At 38.1% G+C, this 14,639-nt stretch overlaps 1 protein-coding gene across 3 annotated transcripts in view; it reads right to left on the bottom strand.

The window, feature by feature from the left end:
• Positions 1–1,203: 1,203 nt before the first annotated feature.
• HOOK3 (hook microtubule tethering protein 3) overlaps positions 1,204–14,639 on the bottom strand; it is a 134,143-nt gene continuing 120,707 nt past the window's right edge. For 2 of the 3 annotated variants that reach the window (XM_030817209.1, XM_030817210.1), the window contains one exon: positions 10,613–13,373. In XM_030817209.1, coding sequence (XP_030673069.1) covers positions 13,233–13,373 — 141 coding nt within the window. In that variant the 3' untranslated portion in view covers positions 10,613–13,232. Of the gene's footprint in view, positions 13,374–14,639 lie in introns of all 3 variants that reach the window. The other variant, XM_003269653.4, reaches the window with a different exon arrangement.

The raw sequence follows: 14,639 nt of genomic DNA, 5'->3' as shown, positions 1-14,639 counted from the left end.
GAACTTTAATGCTTAATTAATATGGGTATCTCCAAGCAAATGAGTAAAGAAAACTTGTATTTATTTTTCTGACATTAAACTGGGTACTATTTTGGCTAAATGTATACTAGTTTTATTTTGCTGCTAACTTCACTTTGGAACTAACAAGTTGTTATTTAATGTAAATATAATCAACTTCCATTCTGCTACTACCATTTTAAATAACACCAGAGATGCCAGATTTCCATGATTAGGGGAAAGCTGGGGGAAAAGGATAAATTGTAAGGATCTAAGAAGGTAGGAAAAGTGCATTTATTGCCTAAATAGGGTGTCAACAATGCTTTACATTGTGACCTTAAGTTATCACAAAGAATACTATACTCTCTGTGGCAAAATCATGGCAACGTGCTAGCTCTAGAGAGAAGCAGCCATGTTTCATTTTTATCCTCAAAGGCTAATCAGCTTACAAACATAAAGTACCAGCCTAAATCAACATGAAATCTACCACCAGTACTGGAAAAAACCCAAATAATACTCCTGACTTACGCTCACTGCAACCTCTGCCTCCTGGGTTCAGCAATTCTCCTGCCTCAGCCTCCCAAGTAGTTGGGACTACAGGTGCATGCTACCATGCCCAGCTAATTTTTGGATTATTTATTTACTTACTTGCTTATTTATTTATTTATTTATTTATTTATTGAGATGGAGTCTTCACCCAGGCTGGAGTGCAGCAGCGCAATCTCGGCTCACTGCAACCTCCGTCTCCTGGGTTTAAGTAATTCTCCTACCTCAGCCTACTGAGTAGCTGGGATTACAGATGCTGCCACCAAGCCCGGCTAATTTTTGCATTTTTAGTAGAGACAGGGTTTCACCACATTGGCCAGGCTGGTCTTGAACTCCTGACCTCAGGTAATCTGCCAGCCTCGGCCTCTCGAAGTGTTGGGATTACAGGCATGAACCACCGCACCTGGCCAATTGTATTTTTAGTAGAGATGGGGTTTCACTGTGTTGGCCAGGCTGGTCTTGAACTCCCGACCTCAGGTGATCTGCCTGTCTTGGCTTCCCAAAGTGATGGGATGACAGGCATGTGACACTGCTCCCAGCCAGTGACATAATCTTTAAATTGATAGGACATAATGGCAAGTCTCAAAGGTGAGTGGAAGAATATCACCAATTATGAAGTACATTTGTCAGAGTTTAAGAGCAGAAAAAAGAAATCTAGGCTGAATTTTTATACAAGTCTTTATTTACAACTTGTTTAACAACTGTACACTTTTTGCAGCCTTGAAAACATTTTTGTACTTGAATGGGAAAATATAGTTTGACCAAATCTTAACTTTATTCTTCATATACATATATTATATGCATACATATAAACACATACATATAATTAATACCATAACAAGTTGGCAGTCATAAAATTAAAATGAGTAAGTGATATCAAAAGGAAATACAAGATTTCAAAAACACTAAAAATCCATCTTCTGGTGGTTTCCTGGACTTTATGTTTTTGTGATTTTAGTTGAAATTTCTTACTGAGGCTCTTTAACAAGTCATTCACCTCAGAAAAACAGCACGAAAACCCACCAATCTCAACACATAGTAAATGGTTGGAAAACTCAGTAAACAGGTGGAAAAATGCTTGGACATCATTATGTACAACACTGCTAAATCTGTATTTCATTTTTGAAGTGAGAAGTTCCAAGTCCGATGTGGACATCGTTTTTAGATTATAATGACAAAGAATGAAATTGTGAAAAATGTAAATTCAATATTCAATCAGAAATAAGAATATACCTAGCAATATCCTTTTTGCAAAGACTAAAATGCAAGGTGGATTACTACAATGTCAAATATGAAACTAACAACAATTCACAGAACAATCAATAGTACTTAAGACATGAATATAAGGCTTCAGAGGTGGGGCTGTCAATACAACTCCAGCTCCAATGTGCTAAGGTTTCATCCAGCTCATCTAAAAAGTTTTAAAAATACTACAGGGGAAAAAAAAGCCTCTTTCTATCCCCAAATTTTTTGATATAATTTATTAATCAAACTAAGGCAAATTATTATTAGATATGTTTGAATTTTTCTATTCATTTCATAATCAAAAATTGAGTGTTGTAAATGGTGGGCAATTGTCAAAACCTGAAAACTGCAAAACAAGATAAACCTAGAAATTATTTTCTAAGTACAAAGCATTCTGAATTACACAGAACCTGTAAACAGCAAAGTTCATGACAGCGATGATATTTTAGCGCATTTGAATTATAAATAACTAAGGCTGTTAAAAAATAAAAGATTTGGGCCGGGCACAGTGGCTCATGCCTGTAATCCCAGCACTTTGGGAGGCCAACGTGGGCAGATCACAAGATCAAGAGATGGAGATCATCCTGGCCAACAAGGTGAAATCCCGTCTCTACTAAAAATACAAAAATCAGCTGGGTGTGGGGGCGTGTGCCTGTAGTCCCAGTTACTTGGGAGGCTGAGGCAGGAGAATAGCTTGAACCCGGGAGGCGGAGGTTGCAGTGAGGCGAGATCGTGCCACTGCTCCAGCCTGGTGACAGAGCAAGACTCCGTCTCAAAAAAAAATAAAATAAATAAATAAAAGATTGCTGTTAAGAATATTACAAGGCCCCCAAATCACTGATTGGCATTTGTGTACAGTCATTTCTTGTATTTAGAGTAAAATGCTATTTCTTATTTCAAGCATATTGAAAACGTCCCTTAACTAATATGAATCACTACAGAACACATAATAAAGTAGGTCACCAAGAAGATAATAAACTGAAGTCACACCACTTACTCATCTGTACTTGAACTACAATAAGAATTTCATCATAACTTGCTTGGAATTCGACACTGCTGGATCAAGTCTGTTGCTTGATTACAAAAACTTAAAAGAGAAAGAAGAAAGCATCAAGACTTCCTAACAAAATAATTCTAAGCACCAAGCTGACTCAAAAGGATTAGGTTAGTCCCTTATTTCCATTAAAAAATTTAGACATGTTACTATAGATCCATTTAGTTATGTTAAGCACTTTAGTAACAGGCCAAGTAAATTAATACATATTTTAAATGTTTTCATTAGCTAAGTCACTGGAATAGTAAATGCCTCATACATAAAACTTAACTTGATTCATAATACAAGTTAATAAGAGCAGGAAGTTATGAAGATAAACAAAAAAATTGTTTGCATCTTGATGTACCTTTAAGGTGGACTTTCAGGGGAAATGTTTAAGGGACAGAAACAAAAAAAAAACTGTTGGCAATGTTCATTAGATCTATATAAATTTAAAAGGAAGGATATCATGAAATGTATCAATCTTTATTTGAAATAAGCATTCATATCAATTTGCCTGATAAATGTTAACTATATAACATCAATTTATATTATATATTTTTTTAGAGACAGGGGTCTTGCTTTGCCACCCAGGCTGGAGTGCAGTCAGGTGTGATCAGACTGTACTGCAGCCTGAACCTCCTGGGCTTAAGCGATCCTCCTGCCTCGACCTCTGGAGTAGCTGGGACTATAGGCATGAGCTACCATGCCCAGCTAATATCAATTTAAAAAGAGTACATAAAAAGGGAAAAAACACTGAAGATATTAAGAAATGATTTATAAAATGATTTTATCACTTGAAAAATAAGGTATTGAGAATCTGTTCTTAGAAAAATATATACTGAAGACTAGCTTAAAGGAATGGGGTTTTGATTTTTTCCAAGGTCTTTAAAAAGGATTGGTATTAATTTTTATAAGAGAAAAACTTTCTCTAAGTATGGTGGTAAAATCTCAGAGTTGTCATAAGTTACTTCACTGCCTTTATTTTGTCCTTATTTTCTCTCTGGGCAATAAAAGTGCTGTTGAATAGCATTTTCGGCAATACTGGAAATGTTCTATACTTGTACTGTCTGATAGGTAACCACTATCCACATGTGACTGTGGAACACTTGAAATGTGGCTAGGCCACTGACAAACTATAGTTTTAATTTTACTTAATTTTAACTGTCACATATGGTTACTGAATAATCTACTCTTGTCTAGGTTAACAAGAAGACAATGGAAGTTAAGATACTTAGAGACTTAATCATTCAACAATTAATTAGTGGAAGACATTCAGAACATTGTATTTCATCCTTATGTGTTATGTTTCACTTTTAGTTTTTTAATTTGGGAAAGAAAAACAGCAGTCCTTTCCCTCAAAGGCCAGGGTCTAGACTTCTCTATTCCAGCGTTGCTCTCTTCTAGATGAGCTTCTTATGCAAAGCATGTCAGTAGAACAGGGGGTAAGGTAGAAGAGAAACGTTTTGTACTTTAAAAGCACGTCTCTCATCTACAAACAGAACAAAACAAATGCCAGAATGTTCTCATAAGCAAATCTCTCTATTCTTTGGCAGTAATTGTGTCCATATTTACGTAATGTAATAAACAAGTATTTCAGTATTTTTGAACTATGATTTGAATATTAATATACTCAAGTTATAAATGTAGAAGTCCTGGCTCCTAAAGAAAGTCTCTCGGTAGACAAGCTGAAAACTTTGCTATATATGAATGTAAGAATTTGGCCAAGTTCACTGGGTATGGTAGCTCACGCCTATAATCCCAGCACTTTGGGAGGCTGAGGCGGATGGATTACCTTAGGTCAGGAGTTCAAAACCAGCCTAGCCGATATGGCGAAACCCTCTCTTTACTAAAAATACAAAAATTAGTTGGGCGTGGTGGTGGGCACCTGTAATCCTAGCTACTCGGGAGGCTGAGGTGGAAGAATCACTTGAAACTGGGAGGTGGAGGCTGCAGTGAGCCAAGATTGTGCCACTGCACTCCAGCCTGGGCAAGAGAGTGAGACTCCATCTCAAAAGAAAAAAAAAGAAAAAAGAAAACAGCCAAGTTCAGAAAATCTATCTGTTACAGGGGAACTCAGAATGCTTTTGCAGCCTGCCATCTTTAGTGCCTGCCTTTTCAGTCACCTCTTCCCCACCATTTTCCTGATCCTCTGACTTGACAGCTCCCGGAACTCGGCTTTCCTGTCTTTTAGGTACATGCAGTGACGGAGGCACTGCTGAAGTTAGGGGCAATCTGCAGGTTTGTGTTTCAGGAGGCAGGCAAACCAAAGGCAAGAACATCTTCTGATTAACTGTAAGATGGGATAATTTTTATGAATACAACTTCAGAAAGCATCAAGTTTCAAGGGTGTTTGCGTTTGAAAGGATCTGGCTTCTAAGTATTACATTATAAAAGAGTCTTCTTAAGGAGACATGTAAAAAGTAACTCATACCCAGTAGCTCCAACCCAGCTTCCAACAGATTTCTAGACTCAGACCTTTAGATTCCTGACTATAACAGAAAATGCCAGAAAGGTAGAGGGGAAGAGGGAAAATAATGATCTAATATTAGTAAAGTGCTACAAATTTTGCAGTAAAATATACTACATAAATGACTAGAAGTAACAGTAAATAATATTAAGATACTATATAAAGACTATATATTAAGACACTAAATAAAATAAACACACTATAGAATGTACATGGAGTAATCACTACCCATGGGTTGACAAATACACCAGAATAAACACAAGTCCTTTTTATTAATTTTACAACATAACTGCTAAAGTAATTATTTTCCTTCATAAAGTTAGTTACCACTCGAGTGGTAATGCCTACCTGGAAGTCTCCCACGTTAAAGCCTCAACATGCTTTGGTAGTCCTCTTTCTCTCAAGTAGGAGCTGCTTTTCTCATGATACCTAATTCCTCCTCTAAGCTCTAAGTAGATATAATTCGGATTTGATAGTCCCATGGGCCCAAACTTTGAGGCCGTGGACACCTCTGATTTCACCTTTATCAGGTACATAATGGCGCAATGTTGAATATACTTTAAAAATGTCTACTTTTGCCTTCATTTAAAACAAAACTGTGTGGGGCTACTGTGTGTAAATAAGAGGGACATAAAATTGAGCCTATGGCTTGCAAACTAGATAAGGCAGATCTAAATAACACCAAGTTGGTCATGATCTTCAGCCACCGCAGATTTCTTCTCGTCTCATCAAATCATAGTATCCTTGGCGACCTAAAATCACTTTCTCAGCTTTAGCCAAACAGTCTCAAAATGAAAATAAGTGTTTTTCCCTTTACTAATAAACATATACAACTACATTATGCGCCCAGTTAATACTCAATGAAGGGAAGGACAATTAGAAAATAAATTAGATATTTGTTTACTCTTTTACTGAATAATCATGTAATACAGAGGATTTTAGGCAAACTATTGCTTTGGGAACATCTGTTTAGATAATGCAAATTTTCATTGTATTAGGACTTCCCTCTGCCTGCATATTTGTTTATAATTAGGCTATTTCTTATCCCAATGATCCACTGCACTTTCTAGGAATGAATTTGCCTTAATAGCCTTCCATTACATTTTTAGGTTTCTATACTCATGCAAACACACACAGCATGCAAACCGAGTCTTACAGAGTATTACTGGAAATTATAAGAAAACAGAAAACTTCTGAAGAGACATCAAGTAATTCCTGATCTATATCTATATATTTATCTATCACAGGAAAACATTTATAACCCCCCACAATCACCAAAACTCATATACTTGCCATAATTAGGTTCAGGTCTCTTGTTTCTCAAACGAATGTCTCTTTCTCTATCATTTCAGTGCAATGTGGAGAATCCAAGGATGCTCATGTTTTAAGTCAACATTAATTAAATATGTTTTGTAAGTTTCTATAGTCATAAAGATAATACATGTGAATTGGTTTGATAAAAGGCTATTTAAAAAATACAATCATCTATACACACTTCCCCAGAAAATCATCAGTGATTTAAAAGAGATGGATGCCACCCCATTTGTGCTGCCCCTTGTTTTCTAGAAAGGAAGCTAAATATTAATACTTCGGTAATTTGAGGGATTGGGTGGAAATTAGCTCTGTTAGCAGCATATTATGTTATGTTTTTTAGTCTTCTGGGAACTGAACAGCATTTGCTGCAAAACTTTAGACGACTTCTGTGCTAAAACTAGACAATAAAACATTTTCAACAAAAGGAATCTACACCAATTATTATTTAAATATTCTTTATAGATAGAAAATAAAAAATTAGATGACAGATACATTGAGAATAGCCTTCTTCACAGAAAAAACTTCATGATATAAAACATTCAAATCACTATCATAGTTATCAAGAATAAGCTCTGAAACCTCCTTCTAAATGTAATGAAACTAGGTTGGATAATTACCAAAAGAAACTGCCATTTTGACAGAATTATAGGAAGACAGATTATCCTTATTGAATGGAAAATCCTTCTAATTTATAAAAATGAAAAAATAGAAAAAAAGATAAAATAATTTTCAAAGATTCTGACATCCCATTTTATTTTGCTCAGAATAGTCTTTCATCCTACTGTATGGTATCACACAGGCTTCACTGTTAAGAAGTACAATGCTAGATCAGTTTGACGGCCACTGCTAGGCAAAGAATCCCTTCATAATATAAGAATAAAAACTCAAAATATTCTCCTACAGTTTCATGAATAGACAACAAAAAGCACTTTGTCTTCATGTTGCTATTTTGCCCTCAGCAAAAAGCAAGACACCAAGCACTTTCCTCTCACTTTAGAAACAAAGATGTTCTTATCCATGTGGCTGTAAACTAGCTTGGTTTCCACTAGCTGTGGGTTGTGGATGCTTTTTCAGATAAATCACACACGATCCAACTGGGGATAACTGGAGTTATCCTGGAGTCAGAGATCTAGATAATAGGAGACTAAATGCAGAGTTAAGAGAATTTTTAGAAGTAATTTAGATTTTTGTTTCAAGATAATTCTTACATTGGGATAAAGACTTCCAAGTTTTTAACATGCTGTTATCATTAAAACAACAGGTGAATTTTTGTGAGGGAGCAAGAGAGGCTGAAAAATATTTCAAACGATTACTTAGCAAACAAGAATAAACCAAACTGCTACTTTCGAAAAGGAGATAGGAGGCTGGCGCAGTAATGCATGCCTGTAATCCCAGCACTTTGGGAGGCCAAGGTGGGCGGATCATCTGAGGTCAGGAGTTGGAGACCAGCCTGGACAACACGGTGAAACCCCGTCTCTTTGTATTTTGTAAAAATCCAGAAATTAGCTGGGCGTGGTGGCAGATACCTGTAATCCCAGCTACTAGGGAGGATGAGGCAGGAGAATTGCTTGAACCTGGTAGGCAGAGTTTGCAGTAAGCCAGGATCGTGCCTCTGTACTCCAGCCTCGGGGAGGGGAGGCGAAGGGAAAGGAGGGGAGGGGACGGAAGGAAGAAAGGAAGGAGAAAAGAAAAGAAAAGAGAAAAGGAAGGAAGGAAGGAAGGAAGGAAGGAAGGAAGGAAGGAAGGAAGGAAGGAAGGAGAGATAGCAAAGTGGCTCATCAATAAAATGTATATTTTCTTTAACCTAGCTCATCTTTCACTTAACAATCACTCACTACTGATCTATTTGCACAACACAGATTTTCGTTCTTCTGTGAGAACTACTGGAATATACAGGCTGATGTTTCTTTTCTTTTTTTTTGAGATGGAGTCTCACTCTGTGGCCCAGGCTGGAGTGCAGTGGCACAATCTCGGCTTACTGCAACCTCCACCTCCTAGGTTCACGTGATTCTCCTGCCTCAGCCTCCCGAGTAGCTGGGATCACAGGCTCCTGCCACCATGCCTGGTTAATACTGCATTTTTAATAGAGATGGGGTTTCACCATATTAGCCAGGCTGGTCTTGAACTCCTGACCTCAGGTGATCCACCCACCTTGGCCTCCCAAAGTGCTGGGATTACAGGCATGAGCCACCGCACCTGGCCACAGGCTGATGTTTCTGACTGGATAACATTTAGCTTAATTTTGTACAGTTGAGCTTTTATTATATTAACAATAAAACCTCAACAAAATTACAAACAGCAATTTCATCCTTATTATAGTCTAATAATCTAATTAAAACACTTATATCAGGTTAAGGATGTCTAATAGAAATGGCAATCTTGGTAAATTTTGGAACATGGGGTCTTTAGGGACTTCTTTTTCTGCATTACTATCAAATAGACAAATGGTAAAAGATATGATGGAGTTTTTCAAAGTTCTTTAAAAATATGTACAACTGTATACTTGATTCTCTTTTCAGATATTATACACTACTATACAAATTTCTAAAATACACACTGTGGAACATAAATGCTAGGTTTTAATACTCTTTAGTTCTTTACTTTGTATTTTCTCACCCTGGTTAGAAGGAAAACAGAAAATGATCTTCCTGTTTATAAGACTTCAGACACTGTGGTGACAGCGTGCTCCAACCCAACACAGTAACCCTGCACTTGCTCCATGCTGGTGCCTGGACAAGCTCCACTGCACAAGCCAACATGGCCCCAGGAAGGTGCTGTATGCGGGAGTTTGTAAAAATACAGCACAGCATCACTCACGATGAGGCAAAGCTCCTACTGTCTTTAAATTTCCAGATAGACCATACAACATCACGAATCTCCTGAGGAATCATTAATCATTATTAGAGAAACGGAAATGTCATAAACCCTATCCAAATCTGGACACCGGACATGGAGTCGCCACCATTAGAGCTAAATTTTATTCTTGGCTTTCTGATACCTAAAGTATATTCAGAAGCTATTTTTTTTTTTTTTTACAACAGGGTGTTTTGTTTTTAAACATCATAAAATGTTTAGAAATATAATTTCTCCTATGTAATGAAACTAATATACTAAATTTTATAGGTACAGTAAAGGAGAATGAAAATTATAAATGTAGGCCGGGCGCAGTGGCTCACGCCTATAATCCCAGCACTCTGGGAGGCTGAGGCGGGTGGATCACGAGGTCAGGAGATCGAGACCATTCTGGCTAACATGGTGAAACCCCGTCTCTACTAAAAAATACAAAAAATTAGCCGGGCGTAGTGGCGGGCGCCTGTAGTCCCCACTACTCAAGAGGCTGAGGCAGGAGAATGGTGTGAACCCGGGAGGCGGAGCTGGCAGTGAGCTGAGATCGCGCCACTGCACTCCAGCCTGGGCGACAGAGCGAGACTCCGTCTCAAAAAAAAAAAGAAAGAAAAGAAAATTATAAATGTAAACATCAAAATAATAGCATACAACAGATGCTGAAGAAAAGTCAGAAGTACGACTGGGCGCGGTGGCTTGTGCCTGTAATCTCAGCACTTTGGGAGGCCGAGGTGGGTAGATCACGAGGTCAGGAGTTTGAGACCAGCCTGGCCAACATGGTGAAACACCATCTCTACTAAATCACAAAAATTAGCCAGGCATGGTGGTGGGCACCTGTAATCCCAGCTACTCCGGAGGCTGAGGCAGGAGAATTGCTTGAACCCAGGAGGCGGAGGCTGCAGTGAACCGAGATCGCGCCACGGCACTACAGCCTGGGTGACGAACAAGGCTCCATCTCAGGGGAAAAAAAAAAGTCAGAAGTAAAACTGCCCTCTAAAAGCCTGGCACCTTTCCAACCCAGATAGAGAAAAAATATCTGGGTAGGTGGATGGGTAGGAGATTAGGACTGGGGCTGTAAATAGAAAATGAAAATGAAAACCTCTCATCTCACAGAACAAAATTCATTCAGTGAGTAGTTCACAGACTGTTTTTTTGTTTGTTTGTTTTTTCTTGAGACGGAGGGAGTTTCGTTCTTGTCGCCAGGCTGTGGTGCAATGGCACCATCTCGGCTCACTGCAACCTCTGCCTCCCAGGTTCAAGAAATTCTCCTGCCTCACCCTCCCAAGTAGCTGGGACTACAGGCACACACCAACACGTCTGGCTAATTTTTTGTATTTTTAGTAGAGACGGAGTTTCACCATGTCGGACAGGCTGGTCTGGAAGTCCTGACCTCAGGTGATGCACCTGTCTCAGCCTCCCAAAGTGCTGGGATTATAGGCGTGAGCCACTGCGCCTGACTCTTGTTTTCATCCATCATATTCTGCAGGTACAATTTTCCCAAAATTTTAACTTACCAAGGTCAGTGCTCATATCCCAATTTGATTGATTGATTGATTGATTGATTGATTGAGACAGAGTCTCACTCTGTCACCCAGGCTGGAATGCAGTGGTGCGATCTCAGCTCACTGCAGTCTCTGGCTCCTGTGTTCAAGTGACTCTCCTGCCTCAGCCTACCAAGTAGCTGGGATTACAGCCACATGCCACCATGCCCAGCTAATTTTTGTAATTTAGTAGAGATGGGGTTTCACCATGTTGGCCAGGCTGGTTTCAAACTCCTGACCTCAAGTGATCCACCCCCGCCTAGATCTCCCAAATGGTGGGATTACAGGCGTGAGGCACCACGTCTGGCCCCAATTTGCTTTAAAAATAGTTGGATCTTCAGGCTATTTGTGAAATATGGGTAGAGGTAAGAACCATCTGAAAGTTTTTTATCTTTTACTTTGGAAACTTTCCAGGTGATCAGGTCTGCGTAGCCTCCTGAAGCCCTACAGCAGTTCTACTCATGGCTATCTCCATTTATCCCCAGCTTTTGCTGCTTTGTGGTCTTGTCAGGCAGAAGCATTCATGCTGTGCTCAGACTTCTGTACTTAACGTAAAAAATTAGCACAATGTATGGCTCCACTTCTGTGTATACTCCAGTATCTTTCTTCGACTATGGCTTCTGAGGACAAACAAATACTACTGATTTTTAGGTCATCTTTCTTATTAAAAAGTAAGAAAGAATTTAAAAATCAAACACTTGAATATAGTTTCTGAAAATTCTTAATTACATTTAGCTTGATTTGAGGTTACTTATTCGTATTTAACATAAAGAACTAAATGAAACCTGAACTTGCAAATAGCAAGTACATGAGAAAACATTCTCCTATATTAAGTGACCTAACCTAAAAATAAACAAAAAATACCATGACCTAATTTCAGAAATTTTTTGCTTTCAAAAAATGGGCTATATTGCAAGAAAAAAGACTTAAATATAATTTGGGACCAAATACATAAGTCAATATGGAAAGTTAGAAGGCATTTCATTTTTAAATGAATGATATTTCACACTTATATAGCACCTTATATATACAAAGTGCTTTACAATGATTACTCAACAGCCCATTCATCAATGTAAATAAATGTGGTTTACAGTCTGTTAACAAATGTAAGCACTTTGAGGCAACCAAATACCCAAGAAAATCTATTTAGTAACAAATTCCTGGACTAGCAGATAGATGTGAGAAAAAACATAAAGAGGTCTGCCATAATATAACATACAAGAAGTTACTAATGTTAGTGACTGACATTAAGATGTCAAGTGTTAGGAATTGTTAAAAAATGGAAGGGTTTATATTAAAGAACAAGTAAAACAAATGGGGCATAAGTCAACAAACAGCCCAAAAATAAGACTACCAATAACTTGTACATATATGAAAGATAACTCTTTTAGATGTGGAAAGCAACTGAAGGTATGTCAACCACATTGCTAGACAATGATCCTCAGTTACTAAGATATTCCAAAAGAACAAGAAATTAATGCAGTGCCTGATTTTTTTTCTTTTGTAATTTATCCCAAAATAACCTCACCAAACATTCACTTCTGCCAGCAAACAAGATGGCAGGAAATAATGAAATTTTATGTATTTATGTTTTAAAAATAGTCTCCAAATCTTTGGACAAATTTAATTTCCTATAAAACAATGTGAAAACTCATTTTTTCCTCAAATAATTCTACCAGGTGCCTTAGGGAAGATGTGATTAGCAACTCTGCCAATGTATTCACGTCTTTGCAAAAAGAACACTTGTCAACCATTTTGTATAGTAAATATGCAAGTTATTTGAACTGTACTTGGAAAACAATTGAAAACACAGATTAATACATCATAAAAAGATTAATTCCCTTTAAACAAAGACATTCTTATAAAGCATGGTAACACACAGGCACAATAAAGAATATAAATTGTATATCAATTATTGGCAGAAAATCTAATTCATTACAAAGCCTACACCTTTGAGGAAGAGGACATTTTCATATAAAGAAAAGTATTACACTATTATACAACATTTTTAATTGAACATGTACAAATTTTTGGCACATTAAAAAGAACTGAAAGGACTACAAAAACCGAAGAAACTAAAACAAAGATATGGGAGAGAGAAAAAGTCCTCAAAATGAGAAACACTAAGTACTGACATAGAAGAGAAACAAAAAATAAGCTGGCTGAGTTTCCTGAAATGTTGTTGTGTGTAACAGAAGTATGCTGTGGGTGCAGGTATCTGTGTTTGAGGGGCACGACTTCTCTACCTTGCTGTGGCCGGCTGCACGTGGCCTGGGTATGATCTTCTGCTGCTGGTTGCTTGCCTCTGCCTCGCCAGAAACGACTGCCCTGAGCCTGTGCTTGCCAGTCTATCTTCAGCTGCCTTTTTATGCAGAGTCATTCCCTGCAACATTAAAACAAAAAAAGGAATCAATGAAAAAATAGTGGAACATACTTCACAAAAGAAAATTTCATCATGCAGAATTTGTTACATTGTATCATAAAGCACAACTAGGAATGTTAATACTATTCGCTATAGATTAAAATCTCATAGAGGCATTTTAGTTCCCACAATTAGGCACAAATTTTCTTTTGGAAAAATTCAGGCTTAGTTGTCTGATTTTACAATAAACAATACAGCAGATGATGGAGACAGACATTACCCATACTCAATCATACTTCCTTTCAAATTAAATGTAGAAAGTGATTTTTTTCCAGGGAAAAGAGCATGATTGGTAGCAGTTGATTCACTCCAGTGGTAGAAATCACAGGGTTTATTTAGAATGAAAAACACAAATGCTTGTGTTGTTTCTTAAGGTGGAAAGTCACACTAGGTAATGTACATACCACCATGCTGTTTTTCTTCACTTCAAGGCAGACTTGTATTCTCAAACAAATTAACAAAACTTCCTGACAGTCCACAACAGAGGGCCCAAATGAGAGAAGGGGGTCCTTCTTGAAGACAGGAGAAGGATCGCCTACTAACTTAGAAGGGAGAGGAGGCAACTGCTGGACCCACAGCATCTTAACAGGAGGGAGGAAACCTCCAGGGCACTCCCTGACTGCAGAGGAATGACAAGAATACGATAATGACACTACTTACTAAAGGCAGAAGTCTACGAGTAGATCAGGAAAAAAGCAGTTTTTTGGTACTCATTTAATAAGACAATGAAGAATCCTGGCCAGAGAAACATTAAGAACTGAGAGATGGCCAGGATCGTGGTTCATGCCTGTAACCCCAGCACTTTGGGAGGCTAAGGTGGAAAGATCACTTGAGGCTAGAAGCTCAAGACCAGCCTTAGCAAAATAACGAGAAACCCCCTCTCTAAAATAATAAAAAAATTAGCTGGGCATGATGGCATGCCCATAGTCCCAGCTACTTGGAAGGCTGAGGTGTGAGGCTCGCTTGAGCCCAGGAGGTTGAGGCTGTAGTGAGCCGTGATTACACCACCGCACTGTAGCATGGGAACAGTGCGAGAACTTGGCTCAAAAACGGTAACAACAACAAAAATGAAAGAACTGAGAGCTGTTGTTTAATCTCACCAGTGACTGAATGCAAGTAAACTGCTGGGCATAAGTAGAAGCTGGCAGCAAGGAAGAAAAAAGCAATCAAGAGGCAAAAGGAGAGCCAGGTGGAAAAGCCAAACTACGGGATGTAATGAAGGATGTG

Source organism: Nomascus leucogenys, chromosome 8, assembly GCF_006542625.1.
Source record: "Nomascus leucogenys isolate Asia chromosome 8, Asia_NLE_v1, whole genome shotgun sequence".
NCBI lineage: Eukaryota > Metazoa > Chordata > Mammalia > Primates > Hylobatidae > Nomascus > Nomascus leucogenys.
The sequence above is the reverse complement of the archived record's forward strand: the minus strand, read 5'-3'. Positions and strand labels throughout refer to the sequence as shown.